At 38.9% G+C, this 15,846-nt stretch overlaps 1 protein-coding gene across 4 annotated transcripts in view; it reads left to right on the top strand.

Annotated features, from left to right (window-relative positions):
- IL1RL2 (interleukin 1 receptor like 2) overlaps positions 1–15,846 on the top strand; it is a 51,603-nt gene that overhangs the window by 23,473 nt on the left and 12,284 nt on the right. For 2 of the 4 annotated variants that reach the window (XM_023211502.1, XM_023211503.1), the window contains exons 6-9: positions 1,582–1,656; positions 8,519–8,648; positions 9,443–9,579; positions 14,244–14,387. In XM_023211502.1, coding sequence (XP_023067270.1) covers positions 1,582–1,656; positions 8,519–8,648; positions 9,443–9,579; positions 14,244–14,387 — 486 coding nt within the window. The remainder of the gene's footprint in view (positions 1–1,581; positions 1,657–8,518; positions 8,649–9,442; positions 9,580–14,243; positions 14,388–15,846) is intronic. The other 2 variants (XM_023211504.1, XM_023211505.1) reach the window with 2 other exon arrangements.

Below are 15,846 nucleotides of genomic sequence, written 5' to 3'. Positions count from 1 at the left end.
AAGGCACAGGTAACATGGTGTCATTGAAGATGGAGAGATGTGGATGGGTTCAAGGCGTTTTAAGGGGTAAAACCTACAGGGTTTAGTGTTGGACTGAATATGGGGAGAAATATGGCAAGGTCAAAAAAGTTAACCAGGTTTTTTGACATGCACTATTGACTGGATAGTGATGCTATTCAGTGAAATAAAATGGCTCCAGAGGAAAACCAGATTTAGGAGTGAGACCATAAGTTTGGTCATTGCTATGTTGAGGATGAGGTGCCTTTGGATTGGGGAGGTGCAGAGTAGGTCATGGCCCGTATGGGTCTGGAGCTTAGAGGAAGGACTGGAGACACGACTTTCAAAGTCATTGGCCTTGAAATGATATTTGAAGAAGTGGGTGTGAATGAGATTGCTTAGGAAAAGAATGGAAAATAGAAGGCTTAGGAGTAAAGAAAAAGCCAGACTGAGAAATGAGGAAGTGAAAGTAGTTGAATTTGGTGATTGATAGATTGAAGAAGGTGAAAGAAAAGCTGTTGCCTAGAATGGCTTCTGGATTTTACATGTGTGTGATCTAGTGGGTGATGGTACATTAACTAGCTGGGGATAACTTTTGTTTGGGACATGCTGCATTTAAATAGTGTGTGGAATGCACAATTATTATTGCCATCATAAAATGTATGTGTTTTTGCATTTTTCTTAGCTCCTCTCTTGCAACTTTTCCATATCCCACTCCAAATATATAGGAGGAATAATGGAACTAAGTAGGTGACCACTAAATTTTGGTAGACAAATGGGAGAGGGAAGAAGTACAGAAAGACTCAGGGGCCAGGAGTCCAGGGAGTCAATACAGGGAGACAATGCTAAAGTTTGGTGGTAGGATGAAAAGTCGGAAGAATAATAGAAGAGGATGGGATGTAAAAGAATATGGAAATGCAGAGTTGGAGGAGGAAGAGCAAAACTGAAGATGTGATGAACCCTCACAGATCCCTCACCCAACTTCGACAATTATCAACTTCTGGTTAGATTTTTTTCATCTTTACCTCTACTCACTCCCACCAGTTCCCAAGGTTATTTTAAAGTAATTCAAAAACATGATATTATGTGTTTTTCCATCACTATAACATTCTTAAAAGGACAAAACTGTAGAAATAGAAAACAGAGTAATGGTTGCCATGGAACAGGAATTGCGTGAGGGAATTTTCTGAAGGTGAAATAAGAGGGTTACTATTTCTCTCAAGCTAGCACCTAAGCCAGGCCTTTGCTTATTATAGCCACTGCCTGAAAAGTGTTTTTGGATTATTAAGTAATGAGATTTTATTATACAAGCTTATTAGTTTACACTGTAAACAATATAGTTTATGGTTTATACCAAAATATAATGGCCAAAGTGGACTCTCTTTATAGCTCAGCTTCTAGCTTATTGTTTTTTCTTTTTTGGCAATTCAGTTACTTCTGGTTGAAAATGTGTATTTATGGAGTGAGATTTTGACCAGAGTTTATTGATGGTCTGCTGTGTTGGGCTTCATGCTATTGCATCAAAGTACTTGGGAATGTATCATATGTGATTCTAATGAATTTCCTGTGGGTATGATTTCTTAGCAGAAAGAGCTGGATATGGAGGAAGTGTCCCTAAAATCATTTATCCAAAAAATAATTCAATTGAAGTACAGCTTGGTGAGTAAAATCATTTAAGCCATTGAAATCACCAGGGGAAGAGCTCATTATGTTTGCGTATTCTGGTGAATATTTGAATGTTAAGGATGAAGATAAATCCCATACACACCCAGTTTCCAACTTTTGATATACCTGAGCTCTTGGGGAGAGGAATCAAAATAAAACACCAGAGAGCTGAAGCTTGGAAAAGTTGTGGTGGCAGAGAAGTCTGTCAGTGAGGACTCTGGGCCCAAAATGATTAATCTGTTTATGCAAAGGCAATGAAGATGCAAATAATTCTTCAGACAATATGTAGTATAATATAAAACTACTATTAAATAATGTTGACCAGGAGTTCTGGATTGTATTACCTCACAAAGCAAGGTATATGAAAGGAGTGAAAAAAATATTATGTTACATTCCTTAATCTGCATGGAAAAGCATCAATAAGCATTGCCTCAGTTTGTGATCTACGTAGATAAAAAGGGGTCAAATTATTTTTTTAAATTAAAAAATAACTGCTAGTGGCTGGGCACGGTGGCTCAAGCCTATAATCCCAACACTTTGGGAGGCTGAGGCGGGCAGATCACGAGGTCAGGAGATTGAGATCATCCTGCCTAACATGGTGAAACCCCGTCTCTACTAAAAAAATACAAAAAATTGGCCAGGCGTGGTGGCGGGCACCTGTAGTCCCAGCTACTCGGGAGGCTGAGGCAGGAGAATGGCGTGAACCCAGGAGGCGGAGCTTGCAGTGAGCCAAGATCGCGCCACTGCACTCCAGCCTGGGTGACAGTGTGAGACTCTGTCTCAAAAAAAAAAAAAAAAAAAAAAAAAAAAAAAAAACAAAGTAGTAAAATAAATATGCTGTATTACATCTGAAGAAAAAGCAAATTAGACAAAAATCTCAACACCTCCAAAAATAGAAACTTTTATGTGTCAAATAGTAGTGTATCAAAATATATAATGCAAAAAGTCTCAGAAATACAATACAATAGAACAACACAATTGTTTCAGTTGTAGGGGGAGGTTTTAACATACTCTTGCTTTGAGAAATTTTTTAGGAAAGTAAGAGTCTACATGGTTCAAGTAATCTAGCAAAAGTAATGTGTCTAATATATAGATCACTCTCAGAAACATCTATGAAAAACCCAGAGTCCAAAAGAGGAAATTGTACAGATCATGGGGTATAATCATGATGCAGTAAGTGTAAAAATTTGTACCTAAACCAAAACAATAAAATAATCACACTCATTAAGTATGTGAAGTGATGAATTTGTTAATTAGCTTGATTTAATTATTCTACAATATAAACATATATCAGAACATCACATTGTACCCATAAATATATGTAATTATTATTTGTCAATTAAAACTAAAAAAAAAAAAACCATTTAAAAATGTAAACAACAAAAAATCCATCTCTTAATTATTTGTGTTTTTGGTTAGAGAACCAAAGCCATAGTTTAAGAATATTTAGAAAATAATGATAGTGAGAATACTTCATATCAAATTTCGTGGCATATGACTAATGCTGTACTCTAAACGAGTTTATATCTTTAAATAACATTCTTATTAATAATTGTGGAAATAATTAAAATATACAACTAACCATTTGACTCTATAAGAAGACCAATTAAACAACTATAATAAAAGTAGAAAATAATGAATTTATTAAAGGAAAATAAACTAATTGAATCTGTCCCAAAGTTGGTTAAGGGCAGAAGAGTTGAGGTGGGAGTTGGGGAGAAAGATAAACTTCCAGCAAATCTAATCCCCTAAGTGCGAGACACCCAAATATAAAATAATTAGAAACGTGGGAAAGTTTACATAAAACAAAAAATGGTAAGAGATAAAATCTGTTTAAATGCCTCTAGGCCTATATGTTTTTAGGAGAATTCTTTTAAACTTTCAAGGAAATTATAATACCCATAAAAAGGGTAATTGTCTACACATTACTCATTATGTGAATAGTCTTAAAAGACACATTTGGCTGTTTTATCTCTCTTAGTTGACTTTCTTCCCCTACTCCTGTCTTTGGAAATTCTAGCTAATGTATTTAGACAATTAAAAGGCAAAAGAAGGAGTTTTGGAAGTCTTGGAGGGAGGAAGACAAACATAATTTTAAAAACATGATCTATTGGTTTCTACTTAGAAATTTTAAGAAAATTAAGTAAAAAAATGACTAGCATTTGCTTATTAATGTTATTGTAATACAAGATAAACATTCAAAGCTAATAGCATTTTTACATGCCTGAAATAGCATATATTATGTAACCAGGGAAAACAGCATTCACAATTGCAATACAAGAAACAAAATAGTAAGGAACAACTGAACAAGAAATTAGAAAGAGTTGCCTACATGATTAGAAATGCAACATTTTATCATTTTATAGGTGGAACATAAAATAACATGTGTTTTAGTGAAATTTCAAAAGATGTTCCTAAATAGAAATGTTCAGTATTAAAAATGTTATTTCTCCTAGATTAATATACAAGTTTAATATAATGCCAACTAAATTATTGAATATCCTAAAACTTGTCAAAACATTTCTAAAATTTCTGTCAAAAATACTGGAAAGAGCCAAGAAAAAAATTGAATAGAAGAAAAAAGAGAGAGTCATTTCCTTGTAAGTATTAAAATATATTATAAAGATAGAGATTATTAGTATGTCAACAAAATTGCTGACTAGGGGTTCCTAGCACTGATTCCCCTACAAAAGGGCCAAAATATAAAATAAATAGCTACATTTTGACTAGTGTGTCTGAAGGAGGGCGCTAGAGTACAGCATAGAAATGATGGAATCTCTGCGGAGCACGGAAACCCAGGATGGCAGCATAGAGAGGGTAGGAAATCACTCTTTCTCTGTCAGTCTGTTTCCCCCACCAAGATTGATTTGGAGCCAAGAGAAACTTCTCCTTGCAGGGAAATGGTAAGCAGAAGGCCCCTGCAACCTTCATTATTACCACAGACACCTGCAGTTCTTGCTACAGAAAAAACCTGCAGTCCTCACAGGCCCTGAGCCCAGTTTGGGGAGCAGCCTGGAGTTCTCATGGCTACATTGCTCCAGTGCAGGGAACTACCTTGTGCACACCCTTATCCCATATGACCCACGAGCTATGTCATGGCACTATCTTGGAATTATAGCTACTGCTACAGTGAGTCCTGTTCTGGGGGCCAGTAGCCACTGCATCTCTCCATCCCCAAGACTTTCCCATTATTCCACCATATTCATACAGGTGGCTACAACTTCACAATCCTGGTTACTTAGAGTATGGGCCCTGTGAAATTACTGTGCCCAAAGGCACATGGTGCCCTGCTTTCTGTATGGACAGGCAGTCCTGCACAACCGGGGAAGCTTCCCCTAACCAGCAGATCTACTGTGCTCACCCTCATACCCATGAGGGTGTATGTACTCACCCTCAGCCTGAGAACCAGCTCAGTAGCCCTGCCCCTGGCAAGACCACACCCCTTTTTGATTGGACCTACTGTGTGTGCACACACACCCTTGGCCTGAGAACCAACCTGGTAGCCCAGCATCCTGCAAAGCCATGCCACTGCCAGTACAAACTCCTGCAGCCTAGGCCACTGAAACACTCAAAGATATTGCAGATGTGGATTGTAGCTGAAGACACTGCATGAAGACTACACTTCTGTCTCTATCGAGAACCAAAGCCAACATACCCTATCCAACTGACATGCTGGGATGCATCTACAGAAAAAGTCTTTCTCTAAGAAAGCTACTTCATAAAATTAGAAGAGGTGACTGTTGCATCAGATGTGCAGCTATCAACATAGGGACACAAAAAACATTAAAAAACAGGAAACATGGCACCTCAAAGGAGCACAATAATTCTCCAGTAACAAATCTCAAAGAAAATAAGATTTACTAAATGCCTGAAAAGGAATCCAAAATAATGATCTTAAGGAAACCCAGCTAGATACAAGAGAATACAAGCAAATAATTTAATGAAATCGGAAAAACAATTTATGAAAAAAAATTCCTTAGGGATTTCTTGTAAGGCTGGTCTAGTAACAATGAATTCCCTTAGTTTTTGCTTGTCTGGAAGGGACTTTATTTTTCTTACCTTTCTGAATAAGAAATTCAACAGAGATATACATTATAAAAAAGAACCCAAGAGAAGTCTGAGTTTAAGAATTCAGTGAATGAAATAAATGCAACTGAGAATTCAACAATGGAATTCAACAATCTAGTGATCATTATATAATGACCTTCTTTGTCTCTTCTTATAATTTTTAACTTAAAGTCTATTTTTTCTGATGTAAGTGCAGCTATTCCTGCTTGCTTTTGTTTTCCATTTGCATGAAATATCTTATTTTCATGTCTTCACTTTCCGTGTATATGTATCCTTACTGGACCTACTGTGAGTCTGTGAGTAAAGTGAGTCTCTTTTGGGCAGTACATAGTAGGTTCTTGTTGTTTTCTTTTAATCCAGTTTGCCACTATATGTCTTTGAATTAGAGAATTTAATCCATTTACATTCAAGGTTATTATTGATCGGTAAGAAAATGACTCCTGACATTTTGTTAATTGTATTCTGGTTGTTTTCCAGATCCTTTGTTTCTTTCTTCCTCTCTTGTTTACTTTTGTGGTTTGGTGGTTCTCTATAGTCCTAAGTTTTGATTCCTTTCTCTTTTTATTTGTGTATCTGCTGCAATTTCTATCATTGTGGCTACCATGAGGCTAACATAAAGACTTTTATAGTTATAATAGACTATTTTAAGCTGATTACAATTTAACTTTGGTCACATAAAAATACTCTAGACTTTTATCCTCCTCCTAACAGTTTATACTTTTGTTGCCTTAATTCACATCATTATACGTTGTGTGTTCTTTAATAACCAATTGTGTCTGTAGTTATTTTTGACCATTTTGACCTTTAAACTTATTACTAGAGGCTTGAAAGATTTACATAGCACCATTACAGAATTGAGATATTCTGAATTCAATTTTGAATTTACCTCTACTAGTTAGTTTTCACATGTTTTTATGATGGTAAGTATCACCCTTTCACTTTCAGTTGCAGCATTTCCTTAGGGATTTCTTGTAAGGCTGGTCTAGTAGCAATGAATTCCCTTAGTTTTTGCTTGTCTGGAAGGGACTTTATTTTTCTTACATTTCTGAAGGATAGCTTTGCTTGGTATAGTATTCTTGGACAGAGTTTTTATTTTCATTCAGCACTGAATATATTATCCTTTGCTCATGAATTGGAAGAATTAATATGGTTCAAATGTCCATCCTGCTGAATGCAACTTACAGATTCAGTGCAATCCCTATTAAAATACCAATGACGTTATTTTGACAGAAAGAGAAGGAACAGTCCTAAAATTCATATAGGACCACAAAGCACCCTGAATGGCCAAAGCAATCTTGAGGAAAAGACCAAAAGGCCCCAAACCAAAGACAAAGCTGGAGGTATCACACTATCTGACTTCAAAATATACTAAAAAGCTATGGTAATCAAAACAGCATGATGTTAGTGTGAAAACAGACACATAGATTGATGGAACAGAATAGAGAGTCCAGAAATAAATCCACAAATCAACAGACAACCGATATTTGACAAAAGTGCCAGGAACAGACATTGAACAAGTAAGAGTCTCTTCAATAAATGGTGATAGGAAAATTGGGTATCCACATGCAGAAGAATGAAACTAGACCCCTATCTTTTAATATATTCAAAACTCAACTTGAAATGGATTAAAGACTTAAATATAAGACCTGAAACTGTGAAACTACCAGAAGAAAACATAAAGGAAGTGCTCATGACATTGGACTGGACAGGGATGTTTTGGATAAGACCTCAAAAGCACAGACAACGAGAGTAAAAATAGACAAATGGGATTACATCAAATCAAAAAACTTCTGCACACTAAAATAAACAATCAACAGAGTGAAAACACAATCTACAGAATGGGAGAAAATATTTGTAAACTATGCATCTGACAAGGGGCTAATATCCAGAATATATAAGGAACTCAAACAGCTGAACAACAAACAAACAAAAAAACCCAAAAAACAGAACAACAAATAATTTGATTAAAAAATGGACAAAAGACATTGCTTCTGAGATTTGGACAATATCCTGTTTTCTTCATGAGGTGAAAGTGTTATAGATACTTGCTTTATGATAGTTCATTAACTTTGCATTTCTGTTCTATACTCTTTGGTATATGTGTGTTATATTTCACACACACATTTTTTTAAAAATATCATTTAGAATAAAGAACACTCCTTGAATGTTAGAATTTACTAGGCTCACGGGACAAAATCCACTGAGACTATAAATTGATGAAATTTGTGAATGTGTGTAGAGGCAAGATAAGGGAAAGAGAAGGAAAGGGTGGGGGTTACATTTGTTGAAGTAGAAATATCACTGGATTTGATGTTAGAAATCTAGAGTTCATCTCTCATTTCTTCCTCTAATTAATTTGGGCAAGTTACTCTATCTGTCTGAACTTCAGTTTTTGCATCCTTAACATGAGGATAATTGCACCTCCCCTTTTCCTGCCTTGTAAGATTGTTTTGAAGATACAAAGAATGAAGGAGAAAATGCATAAAATACTTTGTGAACTGTCAAGTTCTTTGCTAGTGTTACTAGGAGTAGAAATAACATTTGTGTACCTGATGATATTTGGTAATGTATATGTATTCCTTTACAATGGATGTCCTGGAAGGCCACTTGCCCCTCATGGTCTCTCTCCAGGGAAAGAAAATAATAGATTAACATTAGCCTATGGGGGTATTTCTGGTAACCAAAAGGTATTTGAGGCTTGAGAGGAAGATGCACTCATTATCCAGGTGTTAACAAATTTGAAAGTTTGTAGAATTTTCATTGAATATTGATAATATTGATTTTTTAGGTACCACCCTGATAGTGGACTGTAATATAACAGACACGAAGGATAATACAAATCTACGATGCTGGAGAGTCAATAACACTTTGGTGGATGATTACTATAGTGAATCCAAACGAATCAGAGAAGGGGTGGAGTAGGTATTTTGCTTTTTTGACTTCTGTAAAAGCTAGCAAGGATTTCCCCATCTAAGTGAATCTGGTGTCACTATTGCCTTCTCCTCTTGCTTTTGCCTCTCAGTGATTCATGTTATCAATCCCACCTACCACATAATTAGGGAGATATGGTAAAATACCAAGTATCCCCGAGAGCAGTAAGATCCATTTCACTCAGCTACTACTTAAAATTAGTACCATCTCCATTCAGTTATATTATGATCCATAGGCCTTCAAAACTTAACGCCCTGGGCATACTAGGGAAACACTGGAAGTGACACAAATGTGTATACTGCAACAGTAGAAGAAAGAAATAGTAGTATAGTTCTTTACTATACTAAACAAGCACCAACAAGGGCTCTGAGGGAAGACAGTGCATAATCATTAGCTGATTGAATGGGTATAAACTCAAGTTATGGTGGTATAAATGGAGTGGTGTAAATAAAACTAATGAAGTCAGAGGGCAGGAGAGCTTGTGTTGGGCCTTGCAGTGTGGATGAGTTAGGATACGTGGAAAGGAATGGGGAAGGGCCTTTGGGGCTGAGAATGATGTCTGTAGCTTACAGAACCATACGTCCATATCAATGCAAAAGAAAATGCAAATTTGGAAATACACAATCTACATACTTCACTGGGCCAGTCAGCAGAGTATTCTTAGGATAACATGATGGTCCAAAGTGTTCTCCAAGAAAACCCTTAATCTCCAGAAAACAGACTGTAAAATATGTTAGGTAAATACGACTCATGTATTAATGACTGGCTCTTTTCTTTATAGAACCCATGCCTCTTTTCGGGAACATAATTTGTACACAGTAAACATCACCTTCTTGGAAGTGAAAATGGAAGATTATGGCCTTCCTTTCATGTGCCATGCCGGAGTGTCCGCAGCATACATTATGTTACAGCTCCCAGGTAATACTCCAGTGGGTTACACACTGTTCAGAGTGTTCAAACGATGGCCAGGAAACACATCTGAAGGAGGAGTGACTCTAAATGCTCAGAGTGAGGCATGAGGATGGTATTAAAGGGACAAACTCAGTATGAAATCTAGGGAAGAGTTCATGCAACGACTCATAATGTTGTTGGAGTGAGGCTGTGATTTTATTGCAGTATATTTTGAAAGTGCCACATTTTCAGTACATCGAGATTTATACATCAAAACAGAAAGAAAACAAAAGCTTTTCTTTATTAAGTGTGATTGCCAAATGTTTATAATTTGATATAAAGCCAAAATGCCTAGGCATATTTTTACTACGTAACTTTATAAAATTATCTGTAGAGGCTGAATTCTGGTATTTAAGCAGGAGGGCTTCCAACTCAATGTATGTAAACAAATTGCACTCTGAGCACCGTACAGAACTAATTGATTATCCACTGGAAGTTTTAAAGCCAGTGTACAGATAGTGGAGGGTGAAGCCAGAATCTTGAGAACAACTTTAAATTCATAACATATCAGAAGTGTATGAAATACCTTGCAAAATTCTGTGTGGTTTACCAAGACAGTGGTTTTTCTTGATTCTATTAATATCATTAGTGTATGTGTGTATGTGTGTGCGTGTGTGTGTGTGTGTGTGTGTGTGTGTGTGTGTGTGGCTAGCTACATGCAAGAGAGGGGACTTGAATTTGCTGCTGTCCTTCAATGATCAGTTAAACCTATGCTTGCATACATCACGCTGAAGCCCCACCTCACAGCAAATACCTAACAGAAAACACAGTGTTTGCTGTATGGAGTTAGCAATTGTGCCTTTGCCCCTGCCAAGATCCTGGCCACCTAAGTGCCCGTGACCTCTCTTAGAATTGTGATGAATAGAGATCTGTGCACAGCAGCAGCTCTGGGTGTGCACGTTCTCTGCCTCACTTCTGTGTCCTGAAGGCCAGTGTCATTCTGGCCTCAGCTGGCTTAACTGAATGAACACAGCACCCTCTCCTCATCCTCATGGCATGGGGAATCCTTCTTGGGTTGCGTCATGTGGAAGGACCCTTGGGCTCATCTGTCCCCACTGCCCATTTTTTCTCTTCTTACTGACTTTTCCTTGTTGTAAAGCATCCTTTTCCATCACTTTCCCCCAGTCAGTCTTACATTTGCCATCTCTATCTCTCTGGTACCTCTATGAGGTTCATCATCTGTGCTGCTCTTCTTTCTGTGTCCTCGTCCCTGAAATTGTTTTTCCCTTTATGGCATCAACTGTCATTCCTGGGCAGGTGCAAACATGTTCCATATATCCAGCTGTAAACTGTTTTCCCCTGTGACAGCTCTGCATTTCCAACTGTGTAAGGGACTGCTGATGTCAGAAAGCGTGTTTAAACTGGCCTGTGACAGCTCTGCATTTCCAACTGTGTAAGGGACTGCTGATGTCAGAAAGCGTGTTTAAACTGGCTGATGTCAGAGAGCGTGTTTAAACTGGCTGATGTCAGAGAGCGTGTTTAAACTGGCTGAAGTCAGAAAGCATGTTTAAACTCTCCAACCTCCTGGTTCTGTTTTTCTTACATTTGTGAATGGAACCCCCTATATCTTCCCGTTGTTCAGGCTCAAAATCTGGGGTCATTTTGATGTTTTCCCTTACCCTCCCTCATGCCAGCACCCAATGACTTGCCAAGTTCTGTGGGTTCTTACCCTCCTGCCCATTCCCACTAACAACTGGATGGTAGGGTGACTCCTGCCCTAGACTTAAAGGTCCTGTTTTCAGGCTCAGATCCTATCTTGTTCACTTAGGAGCTCTGTGAGGACAGCACTGTCACTCAACCTTTCTGTACCCGCGTCTCCTCATCTGGCAAATGAGGAGGATAGCGACTTCCTTTCACGGCTGTTGTAAGAATCAGCTGGGATTTTCTTTTATACTTTTTTATTGTGGAATATAACGTATATATTATACATGCTGTAACACATGCAAATATATGGTAAAGGAACACAGAATATCTGCATCACATAACAAGTCATTGTATAGCAAATACTCATGAAACTACCACCTGGATTGAGAAAAATGCATTGCCTGAAAAACCCCTGGATGTTCTTCTTGATTCTTCCCTCTTGATAATCATCCTCCCAACTTTTAGGAAAAGTCATTTCTTTGATTTTCTATCTATGCTGGCAGTCCTAATAACAATTTATTTTTGCCTATTTTTCAGTTTTATATTAAGAGAGTTATATAGTATGTTTTATTTTCTTCGGTGTAGGGGGCTAATCAGTGTATCACTGATAATAGCGTTTCAAAGCCCTGAGTCCTTCTGAATGTATTCATTAATGACCTGTTTCCAATTTCATTCTCTTTTAGTTCGTTTATAGAGCAGAGGGCATCAACACTCCTGAAGGCAGTGAGTGAAAAGCCCGAGAATTTTAGAGCATCACTCCTGTCTATGTGCCAGAGGCTTTCTGAGCCTCATTAGTGTAGTGGGTGTGGTCTTCTTATTAGGACAGTTAACAACACCAAGATCTCTGAAACAGACACTAAATATTCCCAGACACAAGTCATCCCAAAGAGAGAGGTGGCAATATTGCCCCTAGAAGGAATTCTAATGAGAGCTGGGAAGGGGCAAAGAGGGGTAGAGGATGGGGAAGCAGGAAGGATCTGTCTCATGATTGAAGTGAGAGGTTCTCACAAGTGCCCAGGATTAGCTCGGGCACCGGTGTGTAGTGCCATGCGTCTATTCTGGCTGCACTGGGACTTACTCAATGAATTAACTTTTTTTTGGCACAAATTTGTTCTTAGTTATTGTGCCATGTATTTAAAGACATGCAATAGTAAATGGGAAATCTTGGGCCTCAAGATGTTTACGACATGGTGTGGTCTAAGGCAGGTGACAATAAGCTCTTTAATGTGTATTTTATAGCCACTGTGGAAAACACAGTGGTTCCTCAAAAAACAAACAATACAACTACCATATGATCCAGCAATCCCACTGCTGGTTATATACCCCAAAAAAAGGACATTAGCATGTTAAAGAGATATGTGCACTCCCATGTTTATTGCAGCACTGTTTACAATAGCCAAGATGTAGAATCAACCTAAGTGTCCGTCAGTGGATGAATGGATAAAGAAATTCTGTCACAGATGCACAATGGAATATTATTCAGCCATAAAAGAGAATGAAATTCTGTGATTTGCAGCAAAGTGGATGGAACTGGAGGCTATTATGTTAAGTGAAATAAACCAGGCACAGAAAGACACATATTGCTATTTTTACTCATATGTGAGAACTAAAAAAATTAATCTCGTGAAGGTAGAGAGAAGAATGGCAGTTACCAGAGGCTGGGAAGAGTAGTGGTGAAGGGGGAATAAAGAGAGGTTGGTTAATGGGTAAAAAAAATACATTTTGATAGTAGGAATGAGATACAGTGTTTGGTAGCACAACAAAATGACTATAGATAACAATAATTTACTGTATAATTCAGTATAACTAGAGGAATGGATTTGAAATATTCCCAGCACAAAGAAAAGTTGAATGTTTGAGGAGATGGTTGTCCCAATTACCCTGATTTGGTCATTACACATTGTGTGCTTGTGTCAAAATATTACACATACCCTATAAATATGTGCAACTATTATATACCTATAAACTTTTTTAAAAATTAAAGTGCTCTAGGGGCTCAGAAAAAAAGAACCCCCCTCTTCCTCCCCTCCTCTGCCCACCCCACCATCCAGTGAGGACTGGAGGATGAGGAAGGGGCTGAAGAAGGAAGTGGTGTGTGAGGTGGGTTTTAAGAATGGGGAGGACTTTTCTTCCTGTCTCCCTCTTCCCCTTTTCTAATTCTTTCCTTCCCAGAGGGTCTTCTTTGGTGGTATGGGTTTGGGCTGTGGTGAGACAGAAGTCATGCTGTTCCTTTTCTTGGATGTGTAGGAGCATGTTTTCAGGGACTTGAGGTTCCAGAGGAGCTGGTTCTGCTCCTCGGCCATGTCCTGCCCACCACGTAGGCTCATAATTGCTCTGCAATGTACGCATGAAGCAGGGTAGGGTGTAAACATTCTTTCTGAGACTGTGTCTCTCGCACAGGCACCCAGCCTGGAAATCGATGGCACAGAGAGGATGAGGTAGAGGTTTGGCTCTCGACCTGTCTTGTGGAGCCAGCCACGCTGGTTCCAGAGGGGACAACTGTTGGCTCTTTAAGGATGATGGGTGTCCAGCTGTTCAACTTTGAATGGCTGGGAAAGCAGTTACGATAGGATTGTCATCAAGAACGGGCAGCAGAACCAGCTGGAGAAGGTGCCCCATGAACATACTCAGGCGCCACCTCTGGACAGTCTCGTATTGACTCAGCACAACCTGGACATGTGTGTTTTGAAAGCAGTCTTCGTGCAGTTGGGTCCATCCTGCGTCTACCACCGGAAACTAGGGCTCTGCAGACTTTTACTCTGATAGGTTCCCAGGAGCTGAGTTGTTTCCTAACAATCGTGGTCCAGATCAGATTATTCTGCTCCCACACCACTCTCTTGACTTTAAAGAAATGTTTAAACAGTGCCCTCACTGACGTCCAAAACCTTGCCATTTGGCATTCATAGTGTGATCTGTATTAGTAAAGTATATAATGGACTCTTTGTATCATTATTATAATTATTTTATTATTTTGCTGTCATTTGTAGCACCAGATTTTCGAGCTTACTTGATAGGAGGGCTTATCGCCTTTTTGGCTGTGGCTGTGTCTGTTGTGTACATATACAACATTTTTAAGATCGACATTGTTCTTTGGTATCGAAGCGCCTTCCATTCTACAGAGACCATAGAAGGTAAGTGTGTGTAATCACTGAAAAATGCCTCAAAATTGGCATCCTCTTATACGTATACAACGATTTCAAATATACTTTGTCATATTTTACTATGTTGCCAGCAAATTTAGGGAAAAGAATCTCCTTGGAACTGCCTATGCTTTAGAGAAATGATTTGTCCCTAATCACCAGCATCATTTGGTCAGATAAGGTTTGCAGGCTCGTAGTGATTGAGGAAATATTGGCTAAGCTGCGGGAGGAGATCATCTTCTGAGTCCTGCTGCAACCATGCTACAAAGGTTTCCACGTCCATCCTCTGCCCACTGCAGGAAAGTTTCTCGGAGTGCAAAGTGCTCTCAATCCATGATGTGTGCTTAGCACAGTGGGTGCTTTTGCAGAATATGTGTCACAGAGAGGGATGAGCTGCCTGCAGTTGGAGCTCTCTCTAGGCCCTGTACTTGGGCCTGCAGGGATTTAAGTCTTCAACTCTCAGATATGGAGAGAGATCGAACCAAGTTTGAATGTAACTTCTCCACTTACTCCCTAGGTAAACTTGGATTTTTAACTTTCTTCTATTTCTCAGCTATTGAAAGGAATAGAGGAAGGAAGGAAGGAGACAGGGAGGGAGGAAAGAAAGAGAGAGAAGGAGGAAGGAAAGGAGAGAGAGAGGGAGGGAGGGAAAACAGAAGGAAGAAGGGAGGTTCGTAGAAAAGAAACGAAAGAAAGCAGGGGGGAGAAAGGGAGGAGAAGGGAGGAAGGGAAATAAGAAGGAGGAAGGAAAAAAGAAAGAAACAAAGAAAGGGAAAGTGATTAAATCCTGCTTTTTGACAGTGGGGATAACTGAGCTGAAGCACACAGAAGCATTCAGCTGGGGCCTGGGGCACAGGGTAGCCTCTGTTGCCTGTCAGGAGGTCAAGACAAATCCCCAGCACCATGGCTGTGGGTTTTGGTCTGTGGGCCTATGTCCTGCCCGTGCTGTTTGCACTGACTCTCTGAGAACCTGGCATTCCCCACCATGGTGCTTGTGACTCTTTACGCTGCTTTTTTTTTGTTTTGTCTCAGAACAGATACAATCTATTAAGTCCTTGAAAAAGTAATAAATCTGCTCTAGTGTCCCTAATTAGATGGAAAAATTAATATAAGCCCAAAGAAGCCCGGTGCAGCTGACCTGTGTGGAGATGCACGAATTTATACCTTTGAAGTCCAGAGGCCTGAGTGACAGGAGCGGGAAAGGGAGGGAAACTGGGTGTCTGAGAATGTTGTATGGGCAGCTAAAACATAAAAGAGGTCACTGCCATCAGGCACCTGCTTTGCACATAAAATACACAGCGCAGTTGTTTTCCACATGTCTGATAAAACATAGATGTCCTAATTGGATTTTTTCCAAATTAAATTTCAGCATTCAAAATTAGCAACCCCGAGCAATGGAGAAAGCAATAAACTCCTTTTAATGACAAAAGTCATCTGAACCTTAAGTGTC

This window comes from Piliocolobus tephrosceles, chromosome 15, assembly GCF_002776525.5.
Source record: "Piliocolobus tephrosceles isolate RC106 chromosome 15, ASM277652v3, whole genome shotgun sequence".
NCBI classification, from domain to species: Eukaryota; Metazoa; Chordata; class Mammalia; order Primates; family Cercopithecidae; genus Piliocolobus; species Piliocolobus tephrosceles.
The sequence above is the reverse complement of the archived record's forward strand: the minus strand, read 5'-3'. Positions and strand labels throughout refer to the sequence as shown.